Below are 27,372 nucleotides of genomic sequence, written 5' to 3'. Positions count from 1 at the left end.
GCCAAGGGTTTTTTTTAGCACAGATGTTTACATTCCCCCCTTCTATGAAAATGATTTTGCAGCCAGGATGATCAGAAAGCTCAGATGGCAGCTTTTTGGATCTGAAGATGTTTCCCAGGGACGTTAAGGGGCAATTATCTACTCTTGATTTTCAAAGCGAGTGCCAGTGTGAATGGCCTGGTCACATCTCAAATGGGTCAGCGAGGGAAAGACCCTCTGCAGTGAGGCAGGAGTGGGGGGACGCAGCCGAGGCTGAGACATCTGGACTGAACTACACGTATCTCGTTCGCTTCCGAGCTGTCTGTTTTCTGCCTTCAGAGATGCCTTGAGAATGACTTTTTAGCAGAAGGGATCACTTTTATTATCAGCTAAAGGGCTACAAAGGTTTCGACTACTTGGAAATGGAACACCGCAGCTGTGAAACTTGCCACCAACTGGTTTTCAAGGCAATGCGGACCTGTGGAAACAGCAGAATTAATAACAAAACGAAACAAGAAAACGACGAGACCTGAAAAGAATGGATTTTAAATAATGGCTTTATCACCTAGACAGCTGTAGAGCGCAGAGTCCAATAAAGCAGGGAGTCATTGAACAAATATCAACATTTACCATCCGACTTGATCCCTCTTTGAGGTTGACACGGTTTCACCACCTGGAAATGGATCCCACTGAACAATCCACACGATGGGCCACCCCGGTGTTTCTTCGGAAAAGTGTCCTCTGAAGAAAGCTCACCAGACCGCTCCATTCCAGTCTCCCAAAGCCCTTTTTCTCAATGATTCTGAGATACAGCCTAAGACGGCGAGCCAGCGCAGAGAACTTGAACACGTTGAAGGATGTGCACCCAGGGAACAACCGTCTAAGAATTGACAACCATATACAAGATGATCGCTTCTTCGCTCGAAGGCGGGGCCTTGCTCGCAGGATTTCATAATGAATTACCACCCATAAACGCTCTCCAAGAAAAGCCATGTGTGGCACCCTCCCTAGTGCCCCTCTGTTTCCCCTGTCTCCTTTCCTATCCCATTGGGAAATGGATCACCCCCTGGCTGGAGAAGGCACTGAAGAGCGCCCACAGTCTGCCAGGGTCCTCACAGTGGTGCTGCTGCGCCCAGTGCAGGAGTAGCTCCTCCCGCTGGCCCAGGGTCTGCGAGCACAGGAGGCAGTGAAAGCCCACGTGGGAGTGCAAGAGGACAGTGTCAGAGGTGGGATGCGGAGGGCCCTGGGGGTCTTCTGGCTCCCTGGGCCCCAAGTGGGCTCCTTCGGTTTTCATTTGTGTTTGCACCTTCTTCTGAGGATGAAGGCAGAGTTGCCTTTTCCAGTTAGGGCACACAGGTAATTCTTCCTCGGAGGGACAAGGCCCACCGAGCTTTCTCCTCTCCGGACACTGCTTCCCGTCAGGAGGAGGGTGTTTTGCCAGCTCTCCGGGAGCCCCTCTGCTTCCCGGGAAAAGGCCTTCCCGGAGTCGGCCCTGGATTTCCTCTCCATGGACATACAGTAGGTGAAAGTTTATTTCCGAGAAAGACTGAGTCATGATCTGACAGCGGCTGCATGTGATTTGTAATTTGACTTCGTCCACCCGATTTAGAAAGAGGTCTCCTTCGGGGCTTGAGTTGTTTTCCCTGAAGAGGAGAAGAAAAGAGGGTAAGATTGTGTGTTGGGGGGGTGGGGCTGACACCACATGAACATTCCTTTCACCTCGGACTCCTTGGGGACCGGAAACACACCCAGTGAGGAGAAACACAATAGGCCATCAAGCCGACTCCGGCTCCAGCGACCTCCTAAGTGTGTGCCAGAGTAGACTGGCACTCAGGAGGGTTTTCGATGGCTGATTGCGGGGGAAGTAGGCTGTTAGGCATTGGGTTTGCAACTGGATGTGCCAACCATTCACACGACCAGGACTCAGAGAAGTCTGGAGGATGGAGGAAACAGGGCACAGGCACACCTTCACCAAGAGTCCCCAGGAGAGCCACGCCTGCCTGGAGTCACACCCTCCTCAAACTCCCTGGTGTCATCATGCAGCCCCCAAGGTGGGCTGATTATTCTTTGATGACTGACAGCAACAGGTATTGGCGCAGCAGGGACATCCCTGGCTCTGTGGCAGGCAGCTTCCTCACCACCTGGCTGTGGCCCTCACCAACCTTAACCTTGAGAACGAATGCACACTGGCCGCTATTCTTACATATGAACACCCAGGGCATTCCTCTGTCTGCATAAGATGCCTTCGGAACCTAGCTTGGTTCTGGCCATTTGCTAACAGCGATTGCTGCAATCATTTTTAAAATGATCATCAGCAAAGTTTTACTTGCACGTAATATGACTGAATAGTGTCAAAACTCATTTAACGGTGTGACTATCATCTCTGCATGTTGCTATTAACAATCATGGACTATTAAAAACATTCCTCCTCAAACCAAAACCAAAACCCACTTAGGTACTTGAAGTAAAGCAATCTATTTCAACAGCATTTGTTCCAAACAGTTTGGAAAGTACTGGAGCAATCACCCCCATTCACAGGCAGACCCATGTCTAAATGATGCATGATTACATTTTCTTTGAATCTTATTTTCCTTAGTTCCAAATTAATAGATGTTCATTGAAGAACATTGGGAAAAAACAAAGTACCCTAATTCTATCAGCCATGTCAATTGCCTCATATGCATGTGAAAGTTGGACACTGAATAGGGAGAGCAGAAGAAGAATTGGTGCATTTGAATTCTGGGGCTGGTGAAAAATAATGAAAATACCATCGACCGCCAGAAGAACAAACAGATCTGTCTTGGAAGAAGCACAGCTAAAGTGCTCCGTAGAGGCAAAGAGGGTGAGATTTCATCTCACATTCCTTGGACGGGTTATCAGGGGAGACCAGTCCCTGGAGAAGGACATCATGCTGGGTAAAGTGGAGGGGCAGGGAGACGGAGGAAGGCCCTTGATGTGGTAGACTGACTCAGTGGCTGCAGGGACAGGATCAAACAAAGGAACAGCTGTGAGGACGGCAGAGGACTGGCTGCTGTGAGCTGGAACCAACCCAACGGCACCTGACAACAACAACAACAATTCTACCAGCTTAATACATAGAAATAGGCTTTTCAATTTGCTACTATAACTTCTTATATATACGTCTGTATTGACTCAACGGCAGTGAGTTTAATCTCTAATTTATATGTATGTGTATGCACCAAGCTTTTCAGAAAACAAACAGCAACAGCAACAACAGTAACAAAAAACCAAAACCTACCTAAAGGAAACTAATTAAGACATGAAGTTTTTTGAGGGAGGATGGTATTTAGGTAAATGAAGATATCTGATAGGGGACAGTAGCCCACAGCCAAGGCTACTGCCACAGAGTCAATTCCAACTCATAGTAACCCTACAAAGGGTTTCTGAGACTAAATCTGAATGGGAAAACATGGCCTCTTCTATCTTCCGCAGAGTGGGTTTGAACCTCTGACCTTGAGGTTAGCAGCTGTGGTAGTTACATAATCTGGTGCCAATTTGAGACTATTAAGAGTAAAGCGTTCCTGACATGATCGCTGAAGACAAAGTGGGTACATCAGCAAATGTGGTGAAGAAAGCTCATGGTGCCTAGCTATCAAAAGATATAGCATCTAGAGCAGGGGTCCTTAAACTACAGCCCGCAAGTCACATGCGGGCCGCTGAAGACATTTATCTGGCCCGCCGGGTGTTTTTGCCCCATTTGTTTTTTTTACTCAAGATATGTGCAGTGTGCAAAGGAATTTATTCAAAGTTTTTTTTAAAACTATAGTCCGACCCTCCAACGGGGCTGAGGGACAGGGAACTGGCCCCCTGTTTAAAAAGTTTGAGGATTCCTGATCTAGAGCCTTAACGGCTTGAAGGTAAACAAGCGGCCATCTAGCTGAGAAGCAAGAAAGCCCACAGAGAAGAAGCACACCAACCTGTATGATCACAGGTGTCAAAGGGATCAGGTATCAGGCATCAAAGAACAAAAAATCATATCACTGTGAATGAGGGGGAGTGCGGAGTGGAGACCCAAAGCCCATCTGTAGGCAACTGGACATCCCTTTACAGAAGGGTTGCGGGGAAGAGATGAGCCAGTAAGGGTGCAGTGTAGCACCGATGAAACATACAACTTTCCTCTAGTTTTTTTAATGCTTACCCCCCACCACCACTATCATGACCCCAATTCTACCTTACAAATCTGGCTAGACCAGACGACGTACACTGGTACATATCAGAGCCGGAAACACAGGGAATACAGGACCGATAAACCCCTCAGGACCAATAATGAAAGTAGCGATACCAGGTGGGTAAGGGGAAGGTGGGGGTAGGAAGGGGGAACCGATCACAATGATCTACATATAACCCCCTCCTTGGGGGACGGACAACAGAAAAGTGGATGAAGGGAGACATCAGACAGTGTTAGACATGAAAAAATAATAATAATTTATAAATTATTAAGGGTTTGTGAGGGAGACAGGGCTCAGGGGGAGGGGCAAAAAGGAGGGCTGATACCAAGGGCTTAAGTAGAAAGAAAAGGTTTTGAAAATGATGATGGCAACAAATGTTCAAATGTGTTTGACACAACGGATGTATGTATGGATTGTGGTAAGAGTTGTACAAACCCCCAATAAAATGATTTTTTAAAAAAAGAGTGAAGGGGTGGAGTTTAGCCTGTCAATCGGGTCACTGCTTTATGACCTCATTTGGAGGTGCTACAGAGATAGCTCGCGGCAGACACAGACATTCCCTGTGAGACATTCCTGTTGACAAGACACATGGAGCTACACTAGAACCCTGTAGCTGGAGGAGCCACGTGGAGACCCATCAGCGTTAAGATGCTTCCACTGCCACTGGATCCATAAGACTTTCCACCCACTGGCCTGTGATCTTCCTGCATTCAGCGTCATTGCATGTGTTGCATGAGTCTGAAGAGGAATTTATAGATTGGTATCAAACAAATAGGCTAATATCAGACTTACGGACTTCATCTGGACTGGGCTGGGATGTTTTCTTAAAGTACAATTACTCTTTGATATAAAGTTCTCTCTGACACAGATATCAGTGTCTCTGGATTTGTTTCTCTAGTCAACCCAGACTAACACAGCAGCCCACTAGCTAACCCCCAGTGTCATCAGGTCACCAGGGCCCCTTTTGAAAAGATATCCCTGGATCAGCTTAAAATGAGAGAAACTAGTGAAATGAGGAGAAAACTGGGCAGACCTCCACTATTTTTAATGAATGTGTCAGAGTATGTTAACATTGGATAGAAAGTACAATCCGCCTGTAGAATATCTGGATGATTGTGAATGATGAGGGCCAGAGAGGTAAGGTGTTGGGAGATGTTTCGCTTTCACGGTATTGATGATACTTTTAATGGAACCCCCTCATCGGCATGTGATGTGCAGGGAACACCCAGGATCACTCAGCTCTCAGCTCACCCACAGGGTGAGGCCCTGGTTTACTTTCTGTTCTTCTGCCTGACTGCCAGGCTTCCAAATAGCTTAGCCCGTTGGCTTATGATAGTAGGGCCTGCTAAGGGTAAGTGATTCAGGACAAGGCTAATCTGGCCTGATGGGAAAAAGAGGGTCAATGTCAGGGTTAGGTTGGGCTACCTTTGGTAAAGTCAACACAGCAGACCCACCGTGAGGTTCTGTCATGGGTCGGGCTGTGTTCTAGGGCAAATGTCACTGTTTACATGTAACATCTGTGGGTGTGATGTCAAGGGCTCGTGCCTGTAAAGAGGTCAGAGAATCATGTGCAAAAGCTTACAATTTCACATTTCAGATCCAAATGAATCTTCTCTCCTCTCACAGTAGACCTCAAAGTGGCATTCACGTCCTGGCTCACTGAGGTCAGAGCAATGAAATCCATGACCGCTCAGAAACCAGGGACAATGGAAGCCACTCTTCACAGCACTGGGAACGATCGGAATGAAGTTTTCCACTGGGAGCTGTTTTCACAAACTGCATGGCCTCAAAAGAGGGTGAGACCTGAGGGCCTCTTCCCACACTAGACAGGTTTCCTGGCCAGCCCCGGTTTCCACCAACACTCACCTCTCCGCTGCCTCCTCTGTCCCCTGGGTCTTCGGAAGGTCCCCTGGTTGCAGTTTGCCAGGGGAGGGCTCGGTGCTGATCGAGACCCTGTGCACCTCCTTCAGATGCCCAAAATAGACCCGGACGTGGCCGAACACTTTGGCACAAAATTCGCAGCACAGGAGCCTCTTGGGCCGGCTCTCACCGTGGTGACGCTTCATGTGTGTGCTCAGGCTGCTGGAATGGACGTACGTCTTGCGGCAGATGCGGCAGCTGTAAGGCTGTCTGTGGGTGTGCGTGTGCATGTGGTCTCGAAGATGCTGCTTGAACAGAAAGTTACGGCTACAGACCTGACATCTGTGCCACGGCTTCCTCGGGCCAGCGCATCCACTTCTGAAGGCCACGCTGGGCTTCGGGGAAGGGCCGGCAGTCGGCTGGGGGCCGGGGGCTTTCGGAGCCAGCAGGCCTCCAGGAGCGGGGGGCGGCAGCGCGGCTGCAGGTGGGGTCAGAGGAGCCAACGCTGGCGTGACGAGTACAGGCTTGGGCATGATGCTACGGTACTTTTTCACGGGTTTCTGGTTCCTGGGTTGTTGAGGATCATTTCTGACTCGTTCCTTATGGTCTCTACACTTACTGGGGAGGCATTTCCTCTTCTTCCCCGGGAGGGCCAGGATCTCCTCAGGTGATTTCTGTTTTCTTGCCCTTCTCCGGCTCGAACCACCATTCTGGGTTGTTTCGGGGCGGAGATCTAACTTGGGGGCTGGGCAGCGGGCACTTTCTGAGGGACCTGACGCCAGTGGGCCGGGGGTCTCGTCAGTCATTCTGGTGGCAGCAGGAGAGCCTCCTGTGACGGAGGGCACCCAGCAGCAGTCGGCTCTGTGCCCAGGGCTGGACAAAGTGGCCACAGGTGCCTCGGGCTCCCTTTTGCACAGGTCTGCGGTACTCCTCCTTGCATAGGGTAAGATGGGCAATTTCTCTTTGGGGACAGGCCAGAGCAACTGAACAGCACTGCCCAAGACGGCGGGGGGCAAACTGGCCATGGCTTTTGAGAGGTGGATGGTAGAAGGTTTGCTGCAGGCTTTCTTGCTCGCAAAGCTAGGTGTCCCTGAGACCCTCGGGTGGGCCTGTCCTGCTGGGGGCTCCCGTGGGCCGGGTGGTCTTGGTGGGGAAGGGGTGTTCACACCTCTCCGGCTGGAGGTCAGTGTCGGTCCCGAGGCTATGAGACCACCTCCGTCGGGCAGAGTGGTGGTGCCAAGGGTGCCTGGGGCCTCATTCGGGGACAGGGCTTGTTGGGATGATACGGTTTTGTGGGGACCATCAGGACGGCTGTGTGGGGGAGAGGACATCTGAGGACGCGCCTGGGTTTGGACCTGTGGCTGGCTGTGGCTCGTTCTGGACGCTTTGCTGTTTCTAGGGGGCTGGTACCGAGGAATCGGCAGCTTCAGGTTCTCGGGCAGGGGTATTCTGGGCTTCTGTGCTGAGGGGACGGGTGGCAAAGCGACCAGGGAAAACGTCCCCTCCTGGCCGGTGAGCTGCATCAGGGCGTAGTTCTGGGAAGGCATCACCAGGGACGTGGGGCCGATGGCGGGCCCTGGGCTCGGGTGGTGGGAGGATGGCAGGGAGCGGCACGGCAGCGCTCTGGAGGCCGGGACTTTAGGCACGATTTTCGGGGCGATGGTCCTAAAGTGACTCTTGGTCTGCCCGCCTCTCCCACTCGGTACTGTTCCAGATTCCCCTGCAGGGACGAGACAACACAGAAGGTCACTGTCCCATGACAGTCTTATTTGCCGGGAACGCAAACCAGCACTGTCATGTTTACTCTGCTCGGACTGCAAGTTTAAAGGTCCCCTCCTCTCCACCCGCCCCTGGTCTCTTCTTCTTCTTCTCTTCTCTGATTTCTTAAGACAAACACAACAGAAAAGCCAACCAGTTGCCAGTGAGTTGATTCTTTTTTTTGTTTAACATGAGAGATTTTATTTTATTTTTTTAATCATTTTATTGGGAGCTCATACAACTCTTATCACAATCCATACATATATCCATTGTGTCCAGCATATCTGTACACTTGTCATCATCATTCTCAAAATATTTGCTTTCTGTTTGAGCCCTTGGTATTAGTTCCTCATTTTTCCCCTCCCTCCCTGCCCCCCTCTCCCTCACAAACCCTTGATAATTTATAAATTATTACTGTTTTGTCAGTCTTACACTGTCCGACGTCTCCCTTCACCCACTTTTCTGTTGTCTGTCCCCCAGGAAGGGGGCTTTATGTAGATCCTTGTAATAGGTTCCCCCTTTCTAGCCCCCTTCCCTCTACCCTCCCAGTATCGCCACTCCCACCACTGGTCCTGAGGGGATCATCTCTCCTAGATTCTCTGTGTTTCCAGTTCCTATCTGTACCAGTGTACATTCTCTGGTCTTGCCGGATTTGTAAGGTAGAATTGGGATCATGATAGTGGATCATGATAGGGGGGGGGAGGAAGCATTTAAGAACTAGAGGAAAGTTGTATGTTTTATCATTGCTACACTGCACCCTGACTGGCTCATCTCCTCCCCACGAGCCTTCTGTAAGGGGATGTCCAGCGGCCTACAGATGGGCTTTGGGTCCCTGCTCCGTACTGCCCGACATTCTCAATGATATGAATTTTTGTTCTTTGATGCCTGATACCCGATCCCTATGACACCTGTAATCACACAGATTGGTGTGCTTCTTCCCTGTGGGCTTTGCTGCTTCTCAGCTAGATGGCTGCTGTTGATTCTGACTCACGGGACACCCTCTCCATCAGGGACTTGGGCTCCAGCGGGCTTTCATGGCTGGGACCTGACAGGAGCAGATTACCAGGCTTTCCTTCCGAGGCACCCCTGGGTAGGTTCCAACTATCAAACTTCTCTTTAGTAGCCAACTCCCTTCACCATTTGAGCCCCTCGGAAACTCCCTAGCTCTGGAGCACCTATTACAGCCCTCTGCCTTTCCCCACAAGACTTCGTGTTTTAAGCATGGTTAGGCGCGTCTGTCGTACTAAAGACGGGGCTTCTTGAGAGCTGGGCTTTGTCCTTCTCGTCCCCGATCCCCACCATCCAGCTTCTCCATTTATGGACTTCTGATTCTTCTCTCCAGGCGCAGGGCACACCTGTCTCCCTCTCTCTGCCACTGCATTTTGGGAAGCTCCCCCGCTGGCCGCCCTCTCTGGCAGGCTCTGGTGGGCATTCCATCTGCTCTGTGTGCCCAGGCCTTACTCTCTCTGCTCTCTGAGCACGGCGCCGGCCTTTGATTCATTTTGCTATGTCTCACCGCACCTTGTCGTCAAACCACTGTTTCTTGTCCCAGACTCATATGTCACTCAGTCTCAGGAGGCGCCACGTGACCCACAGGCAGCGCAGTTTGTTTTGCGCCGTGGCCGCGTGCCAGGCTCGGAATGCCCACTCTGGGGGCCTTTTCTTTCCCCACGTGCCTTGTAAATGTCTCCTTCACACCTTCCCCACTGTTTCTGTGTGCTTGGGACATTACAACCCTAGGATTGAAAGGGCGGATGTGACGCCTTTTAAAAAATATGTTGAAGACAAACAAAGGTATGAAGTACTAAGTAAAGATACTGAGACCCCCCAAAACAAGCACCCCACCCAACTCACACAGAAAGCTCCTTCCAGGCCACTGATGGGCACCACGCTCCCTGTCCGCTGGATTTGTCCACCTGAACGAAGACAGATCACCACGACTCACAGAGGAAAATGAACACAACGGTACACGGTGTTAATGGAGTGGGACCTCTACTCTAGTTCTGTAATCTTCAAGGTCCCAAGGCTGGCTGCAGAAAAGTAGCCCTTCCCCCAGTCCTCCTCCCCTAATTAGCGCTGTGATCTGTTCGGTGTGATTTTGAGCTCTCAGAGGGGTCCTTTTTAGAGGGAGCCTGATGGCATTCCAGGGACTCTGGCTCACAAGGACTCACAGGTGAAGTCCATTAGCATCTTCCCCTACCTCCTTACCAGATCCATGCAGGGAGAAGGTGTTTGGTGGGAGTTAGAGACTTTGGCTTGAAGAGCCACAGTCAGAAACCACTGCCCCTGCACAAACAAAAAGTACCGTACATACTAGAGTATAAGCCGACTCAAGTATCAGCCGAGGCACCAGTTTTACCATAAAAACTGTATAAACCAATGTGCTGAAAAACTCGGCCTATACACAAGTATATACGTAATATTGGAGGAAGGAGGTTGAAAGGAGTCTTGATCAACTTGTTTTAGAAAAGCAATCAGGGTGTGATGACGAGAAGGGATGCTTTGAAGGAAGTATCATGTGGTGGCGTGCGCTGGATACTAGAGATGTCAGATGAGGCCAGTTATGCCAACTCCTTCCTTTCCTCAAAGGCCTGTGAACTATGAGGCTCACAGGTAGGCTAACTGGTCCATCAGTCAACTAGCTGGGCCTGTTACATTCACTTCTTCCTACAGAGTTTCTGTCTTTTTTATTCTATTTTTAAAGTCTTTGAACTTGAGTGGCATTCATCTTTGTGCTGTGTCGTCTCCTCTGTTGGGAAGCGGTGCTGAGGTAAGTAGCAAATACACGAATTAAATCAAGATTGAGTGTGTGGAGAGCCGGAAATAACGGATGGCTCTTGGTTACCTAGACACAAGGCTGATGAAAACATGGCACGAACATCGCGGCATCCAAACAACAGATTCCGGGTGGGGAAGAGAGACGAGATAACCCTGAGTGATCATATCTAGCTCATACTCCTAGTTGAATGAACAGAAGAGATTTCTAGTAGGAAAAGCTGAAAGAAAGGCGATTTTGTCTTTAGTGATGTCGATACTACATCACAGCAAAAGGCCACTCTCCTTGTTTGATTGTAACTGTCCAACGGTTCTACGTTTCTACAAACACACCAAGTCCAAGGGCCTGAAAGCCTCACCATCTGGTTCCCGGGAACCTCGTGGATTTCTATCTTCTCTCTCTCCAGCCAAGGTCCTGACCGGTCAGACTAGGAGATGGTGGAGGAAGATTGAACCCATCCAGAGATTATCCATTTGCTTCCACGAAGGCCACAGCCTACAGCACCCTCTGGGGCAGGTCTCCGCGGTCACGTGAGGGTGCCGTGGCCAGAATGAACTGGACGCCATCAAAGGGCAACGTGTTCCTTCCTCGGAGCCTGCGGATTTGCTGTCCCCATTTCCCAGAATGCTCTTCTTTGCTGCAACCCCCCCAGGCCTTGCTCCATTGCTATTTTTGTGGTTTTCTTCAAATGGCCTTTGCTTGTACACGAATCCCTTACCAGCCTAGTGCAACCTGAACCTCCATTCTGGACCCACACTTCTTCCCCTTTCCTGCGCCAACGTTCTCCACAATGCTTCCTGCATCTAGTACGTTAGTCACGGTCTGGAAAATGCCTTCCTTGGGGGCAGGGGTTTTTGTCCCTTTTGTCCCTTGCTGACTCTTCAGGGCCTCCAACGGGTGCCTGGCACATGGCAGATTCTCAGCACACACGTGTAGAATTGGTAAGTGGTGATACAGTGATGAATGGGAGGTATGAAGCATTTAAAGATGGAGCTGAGGGAGCCTTCTTGAAAATGGAAAGAAAAAGAACAGAATTCACAAGAGAATTTTTATCCCTCCTCAATTTTGAAGATGATAAAAGAGGTAGAAGGCATCGCACTGGAACATTATTTCCTAAAAATCTACTTCCATTCACTGCCAGAATAAAGAACTAGCTAGCTAGGGTAACATCACGGGGAACCCCTCGATGATAAAGAAAGAAGATTTTAAGAGGTAGAGGTGAGGCCAATTAACTAACCACTTAAGGAAAGAATAAAAGAGCACAGCACATGCTGCTGCTGGGGTACACACACGGAACATTTTAAAAGTGCTTGACGGAAAGCGGTAATGCATAGGGACAAGAGTAGGGCGGGGGGAGGTGACGAAGGGATGAAGACCACGTGGCAATGGAAAAACCGAACCTCAGGCCGGGCAGGGTCACGCCAATGTGATGAGGAGCAGAGTTAACAGAGAACAGAAGGTGCAGCTGAAGCAGCAGCCAGTGGTCCAGGTCACCCTCAGTCTCTGAAGACCTAAGTCAGGAAGGAGAACAACCTTCTGACAGTGAAGGCTTCCAGAAATGAAACTCGATATGCTTCATAGGGCTGTCCCCAAGGGAGTGGGCTAGTCGTGATACATTAGACGTTAAGGTGCCTCCCCCATAGGCAAAACCCGCTTGGTGTGAGTGGCTATAGCAGCGCACAGGAAGAGCGATGGCATTCAAGGGCAAAGGCAGCTTACTGCAGCCAAAGAGCAGAGGAAACCCCTTACGTACTAAGCTCTGTTGCTGCAGGAAGGACACAGATCAGTGAGAGCTGACTGGGCAACCTGAAGCCAGAGTCCTGCCCGAGGCCAAATGGAATCTCTTCTCCTCAGGCCTCAACCTCTGAAAGGAAGTGGACTCCGGCGTATAAAAGCATCATCAGCTGGACCCTGGTCATTCGTCAAATAGAATCTGTGGGGCGAGAAGGCCTCATTGGGTCTACTGAATGTATTCCTCCTTGCTTAAATCCATCAGGAAGTACACACGAGGGTGGGTAGCCAAGGCTGGGGTGTCGAGTCCCATGTCCCAGAGCCATTAGGGATGAAATGATTGGGACTGAAAGCAACATTCTAGGAGACCTGCAAGGCAGAAGAAAAAGGGCAAGACAGAAGGCAACAAAACATCCTCCAGAGAACCGTGCAAATGTGGATCAGTAAGGGACTGATAACAAGGATCATTCAGCCAGACCACAGAGCACTTTCCAGAAATGAAAAAAACAGTAAGGTAAACTGACCCGGGCTCTTCTCTAAGAAGAATGTTTACAGTACACGGCCGCTTGTGGTGGCACAGTGACTTATTTGGTGTGGCTCTTCTAGCCGTAGTCTTTGTCATTCCCACCTCATGAGTGGGTGAGACCGGCAAAAAGGGCCAATGGGGCTCTCCTGTGGGGACTGGTCAGTTTTGCAAACTCATTAGGTTTCAAATGATTCATGATAGAAACAGAAGGGGGGGGGGTGGTGGCTCACTAACATCACGAGAGAAGACTCAGAGTGGCGTATGTTCTCTGGGCCCCAAGGACCTGCATGCTGAACCTCTTCGATTGAGGAGACAGAGCAGCATCTGAGGAACAGCAGCAGCAGAACCAAGAGTCGGAGCAGGAGATGCAGCAGCTGGCTTCCTGGCTCAGCGTGAGTAAAGGTGAGGGTTTGTGGGCAGGAGGCCTGCTTGTGGAGTGGGGTGCCTCCGGGCACTGAATTGGGGGAGCTAGGTTTGCAGACCCAAGGAGCTATAGTGTCTGTAGACTGTAAAATGGCAGAGTGCAGTGCCCTTTGAGCATTTATTATCAGTGCTAAAGGAGCTTTGAAACCTTGTTCATGCAAGGCAGAGAGAGGCCAAAGGGCCAAGTGGCTAGGGGCCTAAGACCAGAGAGATGTGCCTATGGGCATGACTGAGAAGTGCTCCTGACTAAAAGAACAGATGCTCCCCCAGCTCCCTGCCATTCTTACACTTGCAGAAAAAAGGGGGGGTATACATGCAAATATATTCATATAGATGCATAGATTATCTCAGAGTGGAAACAAACATTGGTGGTAGTCTTTGGTGGGGCGGAGAACAAGGGGACGGCTGGGTCAGGAACGCGCTAGATGCTTGTTTTCCAGTGAACTGGATGATCTCTGCCTGGCACACAGCAGATGCTCAATTAACATCTGTTGAATGACTAAAAGGAAGAAAAAAGAATGTTTTCTCTGTTTCAATCCAATTTTTAAAAACCGTATCTGAGGTGGGTACATGTGTGTCCATGCATATGTGACTGTGACTAGAGACACACACGGAGGTGGTCTCAGCTCCTCTGGGATCACTCGTGCCTACTTAATGCGAGAGTTGCTCATGGATCTAGTAATCTAATCGCCAATACATAACCACTTCCTAAGTTAGGCACGAAGAAGTCTTAGAGCTCAATACTGCCCAAGGGCAACTGCAGTCCTGAGAACCGGTCCTCCCAACATTGGGGAGGATCAAATGAGGCAATTTGTTAAAAAGGTCAGTTATGCTGGAATAACTACAGTTTTTAAGTAATTTGAACAAGAGAAGCTGAAGATGCTTTACGTTTTAAAACACTTCAGATGCACGACAAGAGGAAGCCTTTCTCAGCAATGTGGGTGTAACAGTGCTCTACACCACGACACATCTACAAGGCCTTTTGCAGGTGATGGGATCTGGAGAACGCACCTGTCACCTACTCAGTTACAGAGCCCATAGAGCAGTGCACTAAAGAATGAAAAACGGTCATTTCCACGGACATTCCTAAGTTCCAGAAACCCTGCAAATTCACCCATAAGATATTTAAAGAGACTCACAGGATTCTCCAGCACTAAAAATGGACTTTTATGAACTGAAGACATAAAAAGATTTGCTCAGTAAATTAATTTTATACAATTATTTGATGGGAATTTTTACCATATTAGGATTTTGAATACGGACTATTAAAATGTTAAGCATTAAAAAAAAAAAAACTATTCTGAAAAGAGGTGTTGGGAACCGATGGCAAGTTGATCTTGTGGAGTCAAGAGGAACTAAGAGGTGCCGAGGAGCCCCAGTGGCACAGTGGTTAAAGCACTAACCAAAAGGTCAGTGGTTCAAACCCACCAGACACTCCCAGGGAGGAAAATGGTGTAGTCAGTTCCTGTAAAGAACACAACCTTGAAGACTCATGGGGCAGTTCTCCTCTGTCCTGCAGGGCTGCAGCGAGTCCGAATCGGCACCAGGGCAGTGGGATTTTGGCTTGCTAAGACCCTCTGATTTCTCACTCTGGTCTAGAATCTGTGCTAGGTCTTCTACCTGCACCCGAACTCAAACTCTGCAGCCAGGTCGTATTCTTTCTTTCTGACACATTAGGAAAACTGAGACTGGAGGAAGTTAAATAACATGCCAATGGTCACATAGCCTAGATCTGTGTTCCATTCCAATTGGCACGGTGGGTTCTGAGTTGGGCTGCTAACTGAAAGGTTAGTAGTTCAAAACCACCTGTTGTTCTGGGGGAGAAAGATGAGGCATTTTAGTCTGTAAAGAGCTGTGGTCTCATGAACACTAAGGGGCACTTCTGCCCTGTTTGCAGGGTCACTACGAGTTGGAACCAACTCGCTGGTCGTGGTTGAGTTTAACCTTTCTCCCTTCAAAAGGGGGGAATTTATATTAAAAAGTAGCCATCACTGATCCACAGATATAACACTATTTTTGAATTTTAATGGAAAGGGGGTGAAAAAGAAGAAAATTTGAGATAGACATAGCTTGTCATATCTCAAAACTTCTATTGACATTCAAGGATATTTTCTTTTGGAAAAGATCCTTCCGTGGGAAATGAAGTCATTTGAAATGAAATGCCAGTCAATACCCACTGGATTCTGTTTTGAGAATGTACAGTGTCTCACCTCTCCCACCACCACCTCCCCATGTGGCTACCTCTGGCCTGCCCAGGCCTGGCAGGGAGGAAAGAATGAGGGCTGGATCCAACAGGGAGAGGACTCAGGACAGGTCCAGAGGACGATTCTCCTGGCAGGCACAAACCACTGGTGTCCTCGTTTCTAATGGTAGGGCCGAAGGCCTTCCGTCCTGTTGCTTCTGAACAAGGTGTTTGAACTTGTGCCTCTCGTTTGTGTCAACAAACTCCCACGATTCTGTCTGTGTGGGCCTCGAGTTGGGAGCAGGCTGAGAATGATGGGAGTTTTGCTGCTCCCTGGATCCAGGATCAGAATGGAAGCCCTGCCAAGTCTTGGTCACTTGTGAGCTCAAACTCTGAGGTGTCGTTTAAGTTGTAATTTTATTAAAATGAACCGCCCCCACCCCCACCCCACTAACATTTTCCATTTTGTTTGCTGGCATCCCTTTCTCCCTCTCACTTGGCGCTCAAAGAACGCCTTCCAGTCGGGCTTCAAACTGTTCCCCGAGATGGCCTCTGGCTAAAGCAAATACGGTTAATTCCCGGGAGAAATCCAGGGTAAGAGAAATGCTCCCTAACACCAGGGAGCTCAACTTAATTCTGTTGGAAAAAACCTATAAACACACGTAGCCATTGCCTCCCCTCTCCCCAAGGCACTGTCCAGGGTCCGGAGTGCCGGTCAGAGTCAACGAGAGTTTATGGAGCGTGGGCTGCAGCGCCCTGTAAAACGCGCCAGCAACAGGCACACACTTTCTTTTGTTTCTAAGGGCTCAGCATGCCAAAGACCACTTCTAGCCCATGTATTTGTAGCCTGTCACCCCCCATCCCCACCCCAAGACCTCTTTATCGCTGACCTAAATTTGAGTGAAATTGAGACTACACCAAAGGACATGAGTATCCTCCCAACTGGATATCTTGTATTTAAGTAGAGTCTTAGCCATTCTCCTCGGCACACCTAACCAGCTCTACGGAATACTGCTCCTATCCAACTCCCTTAATGATCTCAGCGACACCGGCACCTCCCACTCAGCACAGGTCTTGCTAACCAGGGAATCCAGCGCAGAGTTTAGCAAGCCCGGGAGCTCGCCATTTCTGAGCACGTGCACATCTTTATTTGCAGTCCTTCTCAACTCATTTTCTTAAACATGACTGTAATCAGAAGTCATTTTTTTCTGTGTCCGATCCATTGGGAAATACTCTGCATGCACCTATCTCATGTAATCCCCCCAAATAATCTGAGTTAGCAAGGACTATTCTCTCCATATTGCCGGAAAAGATTTCCAAGCTGAAAAGCAAGCTAGCCGGTGAGACGGGAAGACAGAAGAAGCATTGCTGCATTGAGGTGTTGACAAAGAAGACTGAACCTACCGTGAAACATGCTGATCAGTCTCTAAAGAATACATCCGGGGAACCGATCGTCACAACAGACACACAGCCATAGACCCCTCTCCAGGGGGGAGAACAACCGGAAACATGGGGAAAGAGAGACAGCGGTTGGTGTGAGATATGAAAAGAATCACAATTAATAATCTATCAAGGGGTTATGAGGGTGGAGGGAGGGGGGAAAAAGAGGAGCTGATATCAAGGGCTCAACAGAAAGTAAACGTCTAGCAAAGAATGAAGGCAGCATATGTACAAATTTGCCTGATGCAAGCGATAGATGGATTGTGACGAGTCCCCAATAAAATGATCTTTTAATTAAAAAAAAGAATACATCCAGACTGCTCTTAGGGGAAAGTGGCAGGGAGATTGGGGGAACCGATCACAATCATCAACATATAACACCCTCCCAGGGGGACGAAAACAGAAAAGTGGATGAAGGGAGACAGCAGTCAGTGTAAGACATGAAAAAAATAATTTATAAATTATCAAGGGTTCATGAGGGAGGGGTGGGGGGCAGGGAAAGAGCTGATACCCAGGGCTCAAGTAGAAAGAAAATGTTCTGAAAAGGATGATGGCAGATATGTACAAAGGTGCTTGACACAACGGATGTACGTATGTATTGTCCTAAGAGCAAGAGCCCCCAATAAAATGGCTAAAAAAATAAAAACCAAAAGAAATAAGGCCCCCAAACATTGGTTCGCTTACTTTGGACACCTCAACAGGAAAGGCCGATTGTTGGTAAAGGAGACGGTCAGAGGGAGGGAGATGACACAATGGCTGCAGTAATGGGCTGGGCTGTACAAGGGCTGGGAGATGGCACACACCTGGGCCACGCTTCATTCTCAGGTGTCCTGCAGCCGACTTGACAGCCAGGACTACCAGCAACCACAGGGGACTAGCAGTGACTCTAGGGCTCTCCCCACCACTGCCTGCTGACTGTAAGCAATGGCGCTGGGTTAAGGTCAAGTGTTTGGGGGTTCAGAGAGATTCGGTGCTGATTCCGGTCTCCAGCACACAGTCGTGGCGCGTGGGGAACTGTGTAACCTCTTCTCAATAGTCTCATTTTTAAAATGGGCAAAATGCAAATAGCGCCCAGGTACAAAGGGCACACTTAGGATACCTGGGGAGAACAGCCACGGAGGTGCCAGCCTATGAAGTGTTGGATACTAGCTCAAAAAAACCCACACGCACGGCCATCGGGTTGATGCCAACTCATAGCAACCCTGCTGGGAGGGGTAGATCTGCCCCCTGTGGGTTTCCCAGAGTAGACAGCCTGGTCTTTCCCCCAGGGAGCAGCTGCTGGTTTCAAACTGCTGACCTTGAACCTAGCAACCTAAAGTGCAGCCACGCCACCAGGGCCCCTAGGTACTAACTACATATTAGCTTTACACTCTTCTCTAGCCCCCAAAGGATCAGGTTCCTGGTACTGATTTTTGGTCATAGGGGCAGGGAACGGGGGGTGGGGTGAGGGGTGGGGGCTGAAGGGTTTTGAATATTAATCACATGGAAATACAGGGGGTTTCAAAAAGTTCATGGCCAGTGAGAAAAAAAATACTGGGGATTTCCCACAGACTTTTTGAAGCCCGCCTCCTATAAACTGATCTTTCTTTGGGGGGTGGTAAATGAAGGGAAGGGTGAAAAAATGGCTATTTGTGAATCTTGCTCCCTCACCCCCTGCGCCCCCTGCCCCCCTCACCTCAGGCCCAGGTATTAGCATCACAAGCTTCCTTAACTTTAGCCCTTTCACTCCGGGCCACACCCTAAACCTTTGTTTTCCGAACGGCAAAGTGCTAATCAGACTGATAGTTAAATGAGAGGTGCAGTTCACATATGTGCATTCTAAAGGATTGATTTAAGGGGAATACTCCGCCCAGGCTTTTGTTTACACAGAGTAGTGATGCTAATTGTTGTTCCCAAACCCAGTGGTGGAGAAAGTTACCCCCACCCCTCCCAGGCCACCCCGAGTGCTGCTGAGGTGGGGGAGGGGTAAACCCCAGGGGCCTAGACCAGCGCCAAGGATTCCTTAGCTCAGAAAGTGTGGGGTTTGCAGTGGGTAGGATAGGGCAGCCAGTGTTGTGAAAGCTCTTTTCTTACAGAATTCTCTATTTTGCTAAGGAAATTATTGAGCAGCTTAAGGCAGATTGATCATAGAAAAGAGAACTTGGGCATCAGAAGAGGAACTAAATCAAATAATTTTTTTAAAAATGTAAATCTATTTTGAAGCAAGAGGAAGAGAGAGGGCAGTCTTCATGGGAGAGTTTAAGGACCGACTGCCTAACATATTAACGGTAATAAAGGCAGGGACGTCAACACAACATGATCTGTTTAATTCAAGTAACGCTTTACTCTTTGGGGGCCATATGGTTCGTGCTTCAAATGAAAAGAATATTATATATGTGTGTGTGGTGTATTTCGTTGTAAAGTACATTTTAATAATGGCACGTTCAAAGGATTCCCTATCCGTTTTAGTTGAGTGGGGCCACCCTCCCATCAAGTAGACCCCTACTAGTGGCAAATGAGTCCTTCTTACTGGGCTAGGCAGGGAGCCCTGGTGGTGCAGTGGGTTATATAGTGGGCTGCTACCCACAAGGTCAGTAGTTTGAAACCACGGGGTGGCAGGATGAGGCTTCTAGTTCCCATGAAGTGTTAGTCTTGGAATCCCACAAGGGAAATTCTAGTCGATCCCACGGGATCACTATCAGTCAGAATTGACTTGATGCAGTGGGGGGTGGGTGGGTGTGGTTTTGTTTGACTGGGATGGGCATGCCTGGGTGGTACAAAAGTTAAGACCCACAGAAAGGTTGCTCATTTGATTCCACCCAGCAGTCCCTTGGAAGAGAGGTCTGGCAATGTACCTTTGGAAGATTAGTCACAGAAAATTCTACGGAGCATAGTTTTGCACTGGCTCCCAGAACCCCCCAATACCACACTCAGTGCCATTGGACCAGTTCCGACTTTTAGCGACCTGGCCTCTAAGCCAGCGGTTCTCAGCCTTCCTAATGTCTTTCACACAGCTCCTCATGTGGTGGTGACCCCCAACCATAACATTATTTTCGTTGCTACTTCATCACTGTCATTTCATCATTGACTCTTAGGAATCGTCACGTAAATAACTGATATGCAGGATGTATTTTCCTTGTTACAAATTGAACATAATTAAAGCATAGTGACTCATTACAAAACAATATGTAATTGTATATTGTAAAATATTTATTTCTAATGACAAATAAATGAAATGCTGTCTTGAAGCATGGTGCAGCAGAGCTAACAGTCTTCATGCCCACGGGGTACTCGTATATAGGCATATCTGCATGTGAGCAGACCACCTGGAGACGGATAGTGTCCACAGTGTCTCGGTTCCTAAGACCACTGGAAATATGTGGTTTCCAGTGGTCTTAGGCGACCCCTGTGAAAGGGCTGTTTGACCCTCAAAGGGTTGGGACCCACAGGTTGGGAACACTGCTATAAACCAAGGTAGAAATGCCCCGGTGCATTTCCAAGGTCTATTTTTATGGGAGCAGAAAGCCTCATCTGTTAGGTAGCTAGACTTAGGGACGGGGGGGCTGTCCCTCCCATGCCTGCAAAGGCCCCATAAAGGAGGTTGGAAGGAAATCAGGCAACCGTTAGACACCTATGAAGACCCCAAACTGAGCATGCTCACACTCAAGCCCCCAGCCAGGTGGGAGGTACACCTGGGCAGTGCAAAGTAGGCCCAGGCTCAAGACATCACCCAGGTGGGCTCAACCCAGCCTGGGGTCAACCAGTACCATCAACCATGCGGCTCCAGCCAGAGGTTTGAAATATCTTGGCTGTGGGAAGGCCCCTCTCTCTAACCTGGCTCCTAGCAGCAGGGGAAGGTGAGGGTCTCCCTCCCCGGTGAGGAAGCACATGCGCTTCTGGGGCCCACAGCCTCTCTTGCTCTCTCTTATCCTGCTCCTGGTCAGAGGCAAGTCGGAGGGTGGGGGTGCACACGCTGCCTGGGCATATCTCCTTAGGGTCCACTCCAGGCCTGCTTGGGGCCCACACCCTCTCTTGCCTTGTGCTCTGACCTCTGCACCCTCTTGCCCCTTGCTCCCTCAACCCCTCAGTCCCTGGGATCCCCCACCCCCGAGGTCTGCATGTGTGGGTGCTCTTTTCCATGAGTTTGCTCATGCCCAGTTGTGAACCTCTTCGAGACTGTAAAACCTGAAACTTATGCTGTCCTTCATAAAAACCCACTTGGATTACAAAACGGACTTCAGCATGAATTCTTTCATCGTGGGAAGCCAAGAACTGGGGTGTTACCCATGCGAGAAACTTTACATGTCTTTCTCCCATGTAGGGGCTAGTGGTTTCAAACCGCTGATCTTATGGTTAGCAGCCCAATATATAACCCCCACTGTGCCACCAGGGTTTCTATCTGACACACACCCATTATTCCTTTCCTTGCTATTACCGGTATGGAACTTTCGATAGTTGAATCACACAGCTGAAATTTATGAGACCTTGAAAACAGATTTACTGCATACACTCATGTATAAGCTGAGTTTTCCCAGTACATTTTTTATTCAGTTTTTGTGGTAAAATTAGGTGCCTGGGCTGATAGTCGGGTTGGCTTATACTCGAGTATATACGGTACTTCTAAAAACTCCACCACTGAAAATCGTACGGAGCACGGTTCTGGTCTTACACTTAGGATGTCCTGAGTTGGAATGACCTTGCAGACAATGCCCTGGTGGTGGAGGGGAGCTGACCGTCTACCCATGATAAGTGGCAAGCCTCGTGGTGCAGGCCCTTCCCCATCCACAAACAAAACCTGTGGACAGGCTCTTTCCCGGATATTCCGACGGTGGTTGAGTTAGCTGTTTGTGAAAGGCACTGGTGGGCTCAGAGACGTTGCCAGCAAAAGAGCATTAGTAAGCTGCACAGAGGGCTCACGTCAAAAAAATACAGGAAGGGCAATATCATGGCCCATCTCATCTCTTCTAGGATTGAAGACCCTGCCTTTAAATGGCAGTTGGCAAAGTTAAGTACCTGGGGGTGGGGTGGGGGTCGGGGGGAATGACTAACAAGATGACAGTGGTGAAGAAACCTTCTTCTGTCCTTGGAATTAGCTAAAATACAAGGTTTCCTGCATCAGCCTGTGCAGTCAGCTAGAATCTTGTACCAGGAAGCGGGCAGAACATTGGGTGGTGCCTTTGGTCAAAGCACCATGATTGTGAAATGAATGTGGTTAAGATCAGATGGCTTCAGCATCAGAATCATCAACAGCAGGGGACTGGAATCACAAGCAGGCGTCCTGGCAGCATAGTGGGTTGCAACCCCTGGGGTCAGCAGTTGGAAACTACCGGGGAGAAAGATGAGGCATTCTACTCCTCTAAAGAGCTGCAATTTCAGAAGCTCACAGGGGCAGGTCTACCCTGCCCTAAGGGTTGCCATCAGTCAGAATTGACTAACTGGCAGTGAGGTGAGTCACAAAGACACTCTTATGTTAATTTCAAAAGTAGTTTCCTTTGCGAGAAGAGGGGCATTATTGAGGAGCGTGCTACCTGTGTGCTGGGAAGTCAGATGAGGGTCCCACTGCTTGGACGTTTTAAGGATGCTTTATCCTTACTGCTGGTTTACCTGCAACTCAATGATTTAGCACTTCTTGCTTTTTTCATTAATTTTCCCCTACCTCAGCTTTTGTTAATGGATTTTTATGTGTAAATGCCCAAAGTTGGATAGAACCAGATGGTTTAAGGCAGCAGTTCTCAACCTGTGGGTCGTGACCCCTTTAGGGGTCGTACAACCCTTTCACAGGGGTCAGCAGATTCATAACAATAGCAAAATGACAGTTATGAAGAAGCAACAAAAATAATGTTATGGTTGGGGGGGTCACCACAACCTGAGGAACTGTCGGAAAGGGTCACAGCACGAGGAAGGTTGAGAAGCGCTGCTTTGAGGGAAAAGACTCTCTTGTGTGGACAATCAGATTGCAGCAAACTGCGTGGGGTCGGGGGCATAGCTGACCTCTTCGGGCTTCTCTATTGCCACAAGGCAGGGGTCAAAGGTGCCTCCCCCCTCCATCCTTCGTTATCTATTCTGGAACCAACTGTTCCTCTAAGGCACTCTACTTCTATGCGGGGTTCTGGCCACACAGAACTCCCGGGCAATAATCACAATTGGGGGGGCTTAACAGGGAAGTTAACAGGTCACCACAAATCAGATCAGCAAATTGTAAGGTTATAGTCATTGGTCCAGCACCTCTCCTCACCCAGTCTCTCTGGTGCTCAGACTCTCAGTCACGTGATCCCTTGGGTTCTGCCGTGGTGGGGCAGCTCTGTCTCCCAGTCCCATGGTCGCAGTGCTGCTCCATCCTACAGTCTCTGGTACCTCTGGTCTCGGCCTCCCCACTTCAGACAGAGATCAGGAATATGCTCTTCCCTAGGTCCCGAGCTTTCTCTCTCCGTTGCAGCTTCAAAGATGGCTCCTTGTTACAGGCAGCGGCGTGGTAACGAATATGGACCAATCCCCTCTAGTTTCAGTGGTACCCACGTCCTAGTTGTATAGCCCTGCCCAACCATTTGGTGGGAGTAACAGAGACTCACGTCCAAGAGCTCTATTAAGTGAATCCCAGGAGAAATGGACGCATAACGAGAATAACTGATTGGTGGGGGTGGGGTGGGGTACAGGGATGCAGGGGTTGGGAAAGGCGATAGGGAGGGATAAGGGATTTGGGAAGTAAATAATGAAGGGGAGGGGGACAATAGAACTGATTGTGATTGCACAACTCATTTTAAAGATGATTTAACCTGGTGGCGTCGGGGGCAGGGAATACTCTAAGATTGATGTGGTGGTGACTGTGCACTGCCTCTTGATATGACTGATTGAACTATTGACTTGTAGGATATGTAAATTATGTACCAATAAAACCGTTGGGGAAAAAAAAAGAAAATGAAAAATTTCACTCCACTACCATCAGTCCCTACCTCTTCTGCTTGGTCGGTCTTGACTGTTAATGTGTTTTTCCTATGCAGGCACATGTGCCACTTCACATACAGAGTCACCCACGCAACACTGACAAGGCAAAGAGCATGTGGAGAAAAAGAAAACGTGGTTCCGTTCCGGGACGGCAGTAACGAGGCTCTTGGCAGTCCCCTTGGTGGAAGAGACCACGTCGGCTGCTGTGTTTGCGTTTACAAACGTATACGATTCTGATGTAATTCCCATGTAATCCAATTCTGATCTAAACAGGCCCAAAGAGCAAACCCATCACTTTGAAATCTGTGGGGACCACTTGGCATTATTTTTCCTTGAAGCCTGCCTGGCTCCTCCTCCATCACTATCGTGATTGCCCTTTGGAAGACAACAGATCCACCAGGGAGGAGTCCTGGCATGTTTACTCTTGGCGGATGAATATGTAACAGTTACCTTTCCATTTTCATGCAAGAGATGGTGGGATTGCGCAGGTGTTTTCTTTCCCTTTGAACTATGCACGCCTGTGTCTGCATGTGCGTGCATGTGTGTGTGTCTGCACTCCTGGCTCCAGGGCTGGTGTGTGTGTGTGTTTGTATGTGTGTGTGTGTGAGAGAGAGAGAGTCTGCACTCCTGGCTCCAGGGCTAGTGCGTGCGTGCGTGCGTGCGTGCGTGTGTGTGTGTGTGTGTGTGTGAGAGAGAGAGAGAAAATCTGCACTCCTGGCTCCAGGGCTATCTCTGTGGCTGATGACTGTCTTCCTCCAGCACCTGCTTCGATGAGCCCTCACCCTTGCCCTTTGCTCTTTGCTCCTATGGCCTGATTGCCTCATGTTGGAGTCACTCAACAACTGGCCAGTGTTACAGGTTTGAAGGCATCTAGTCTTGAACTACAGAAGCGCAGGTGATGTGGCGCAAAGGTTAAGCATTTGACTGCTCACCAATAGGTCAGAGGTTTGAAACCATCCGAGGTTCGGTGGGACAAAGACCCGGTGATCTATCCCTGTTAGGATCCTAGCCTAGGAAGTTCTCTGCAGTCCGACTGGATCACCTGTAATTGCAGGCCCTGCTCCCTGATAGGCTAGTCCAGGTCCCCCTTCCTCTTCCGAAGCAGTCTCCTGTCACCACCACCCTCTCTCCCAAGCTCTCAACACCTGTGGTGATCGCTCTCTTGTCAATGAGTTTTGGCATTGGCCTTGTGGAGAAAAGAGAGGTCATTAAGTGGGAACTCATTCACTGTCCCTTTTTCTTCTGCCGCTATGTTGGACACACATGTGTAAACCTTTCTGGGAGGTGGGAACAGGAGGGGAAGCATCATCGCTTCAAATGCACCACTCAGCTACCTCAATTCCTAAAATATTAAAATGGGGCAACATGTGCCCCTTAGAAAGAAGCACGCCCTCACCCTGTTCCGGATCCCACCGCCCTCCCCACTTCTCTCCAGGCCTGTCCTGCAACCTCTGTGAGCAGCATGGTGTGTCCCAATGTCTCAGCGAGATCTCCCCTCACCGTGCTCACAGTGTGCTCCACAATGCGCCCCCAGTCACTGCTGCCTCACTCCACTTTAATTTCCCTTCACGACATTTATCTTTACAGCGATGGTATACACTGGCATCAATCAATTTGCTATCTGTCTCCTCCCAGTAGAAGGCAAGGCCCAGAAAAGCGGGGTTTGTTTCGCTCACCGATCGGACTTCAGTGTCTAGACCAGTGTCTCTCTCACTAAAGTCAAGTAAGATCATATGTACTAAATAAGCGACCTGTGATCTCTCAATCATAGTATCTTGTTTTCCTTTGCTTTGGGGATATTTTAAGTAAAATTTATTATGATTTAAAAAATTTTTATTGTCATAGAATTAATGAATTGTATAATTTCATAGTTCGATCATATCAAGAATTATACAATTAGCACCACAATCAATTTTAGAACATTTTCTTCATTCCTTTTTTTGTTTTGTTTTCCTCATTCTTACACTCATCGTATAAAGACAACACCCACAAGAACAGCTTGCACAGTCCTTGAGCTTTGTCTTGTCTTCTAACTATGGCCCCACCCCCCTATCTCCTTTATTTTTCCTTTATGAAAGAAATTGATTGTGGGTACTATAGTATTCCCGTCTCTACTCATTAATTTCTTTCTTTCATCTCTGTCTACAACCCTCACTTTCACTGTGCTGGCATTGAATGACATTGTGCTGATGGAGCTAAAGGCCAGGTAGGCCAAACTGTTTTGGTACCTTTGCCTAAACTAAGGCAAGGGCAGCAAACTATTAAAAAAAGTTGTATTTTTCACCAAACACACACTAACTGTGAACATCAAATTTTCTTCCAATATTCCGATATAAACAACATAATCATACCAGATTGAAAATCAGGACCAGATATGAGATCCTAGCTGTCTTTGAAGAAGCCAGAATAAAGAGATTGCAAAGCAGAAACATGAAAATACGCCATTTCTCTCAACAATTGTTTCTTTCCTTTGGAAAGAAAATTATGTCATAAAAATGCCATTCATTTTAGCATGTAATGAGCTTATTATTGTTATTTTAGAGTATTTTTCTCTCTCTTTATAATCCTTAGGATAAGCCATATAAACAAATGCTCTTTCAGGTGCTTGAGAATTTTTAAGTTTAATGTGGTTTTCAAACTAAAATGATTCAGGATCGTTCCTAGGTCAAATCTAATGTTGCCACCCCCTTTTGGAGATTTTATAATCTGTGCATGTGTGAATAAGGATCAAAATTAAACCTGAGAATGTTTTTGTTTGTTCATTTTTATTTCCTTAAGGCTGCAGCAAGGAAGAAGTGTAGGGCTGAGTTGAAAATAAAGAGCTCTTTTTAATCCCAATAAAAGTATATTTAAAATATTAGTAGATAATTTTATTCATGTACATTAATAAGCTTCTTGGGGAAATCCTATACACATGTAATGGTTTAGTAACCCTCGTCTCACTATGTGGTAAACGTTGGGCTATTAACTTCAAGGTTGGCAGTTCAAACCTACCAGTTGCTTGGTGGGAGAAAACTGAGGCTTATTTTACCTAAGTGGAATTTATATTCATAAAATAATTCAAATAATTATATTTAAACAAATAACATATTTTCCTCCAATGGAAATCTATGTTACCATAAAGTTGTCTTGATAAACTTTTTTAAAAGAGCACTTTTTAAAAAGGGTTTAATGAATAAAATATATTCAAAATAATGTTATCAAGAGCAAACTAATTTTAAATTTCTCTTTCTAGTATAAGTTGGGTATTAGAATTTCTGTAAACATTTTAAGAATTTTGCTGCCAATTCGCTTAAAGACAAGAATAACAGGTTTATTCTATTAAAAGTACCATTAGATTGTGAATTTTTATTCCTAGTAGTGCTAGAGTTTTACAAACAAAAAACTGCCTTGCGAATAAACAAATGTGGTGAAGAAAGCTGATGGTGCCCGACTATCAAAAGATATAGCATCTGGGGTCTTAAAAGCTTGAAGGTAAACAAGCGACCATCTAGCTCAGAAGCAACAAAGCCCACATGGAACAACATATCAACCTGTGTGATCACGGGGTGTCGAACGGATCACTGAAGACAAATGGGTGCATAAG

General features: G+C 48.1%; 1 protein-coding gene across 2 annotated transcripts in view; it reads right to left on the bottom strand.

Moving 5' to 3' along the window:
• Nucleotides 1-520: 520 nt before the first annotated feature.
• ZNF438 (zinc finger protein 438) overlaps nt 521-27,372 on the bottom strand; it is a 185,027-nt gene continuing 158,175 nt past the window's right edge. For both annotated transcript variants that reach the window (XM_045290102.1, XM_045290101.1), the window contains 2 exons: nt 6,036-7,749; nt 521-1,622 (listed from right to left, as the gene is read on the bottom strand). In XM_045290102.1, coding sequence (XP_045146037.1) covers nt 1,019-1,622; nt 6,036-7,749 — 2,318 coding nt within the window. In that variant the 3' untranslated portion in view covers nt 521-1,018. The remainder of the gene's footprint in view (nt 1,623-6,035; nt 7,750-27,372) is intronic.

Source organism: Echinops telfairi, unplaced genomic scaffold (genome assembly GCF_000313985.2).
Source record: "Echinops telfairi isolate 266 unplaced genomic scaffold, ASM31398v2 ScPeMD7_31;HRSCAF=116, whole genome shotgun sequence".
NCBI lineage: Eukaryota > Metazoa > Chordata > Mammalia > Afrosoricida > Tenrecidae > Echinops > Echinops telfairi.
This window is presented reverse-complemented; position numbering and strand designations above follow the sequence as displayed.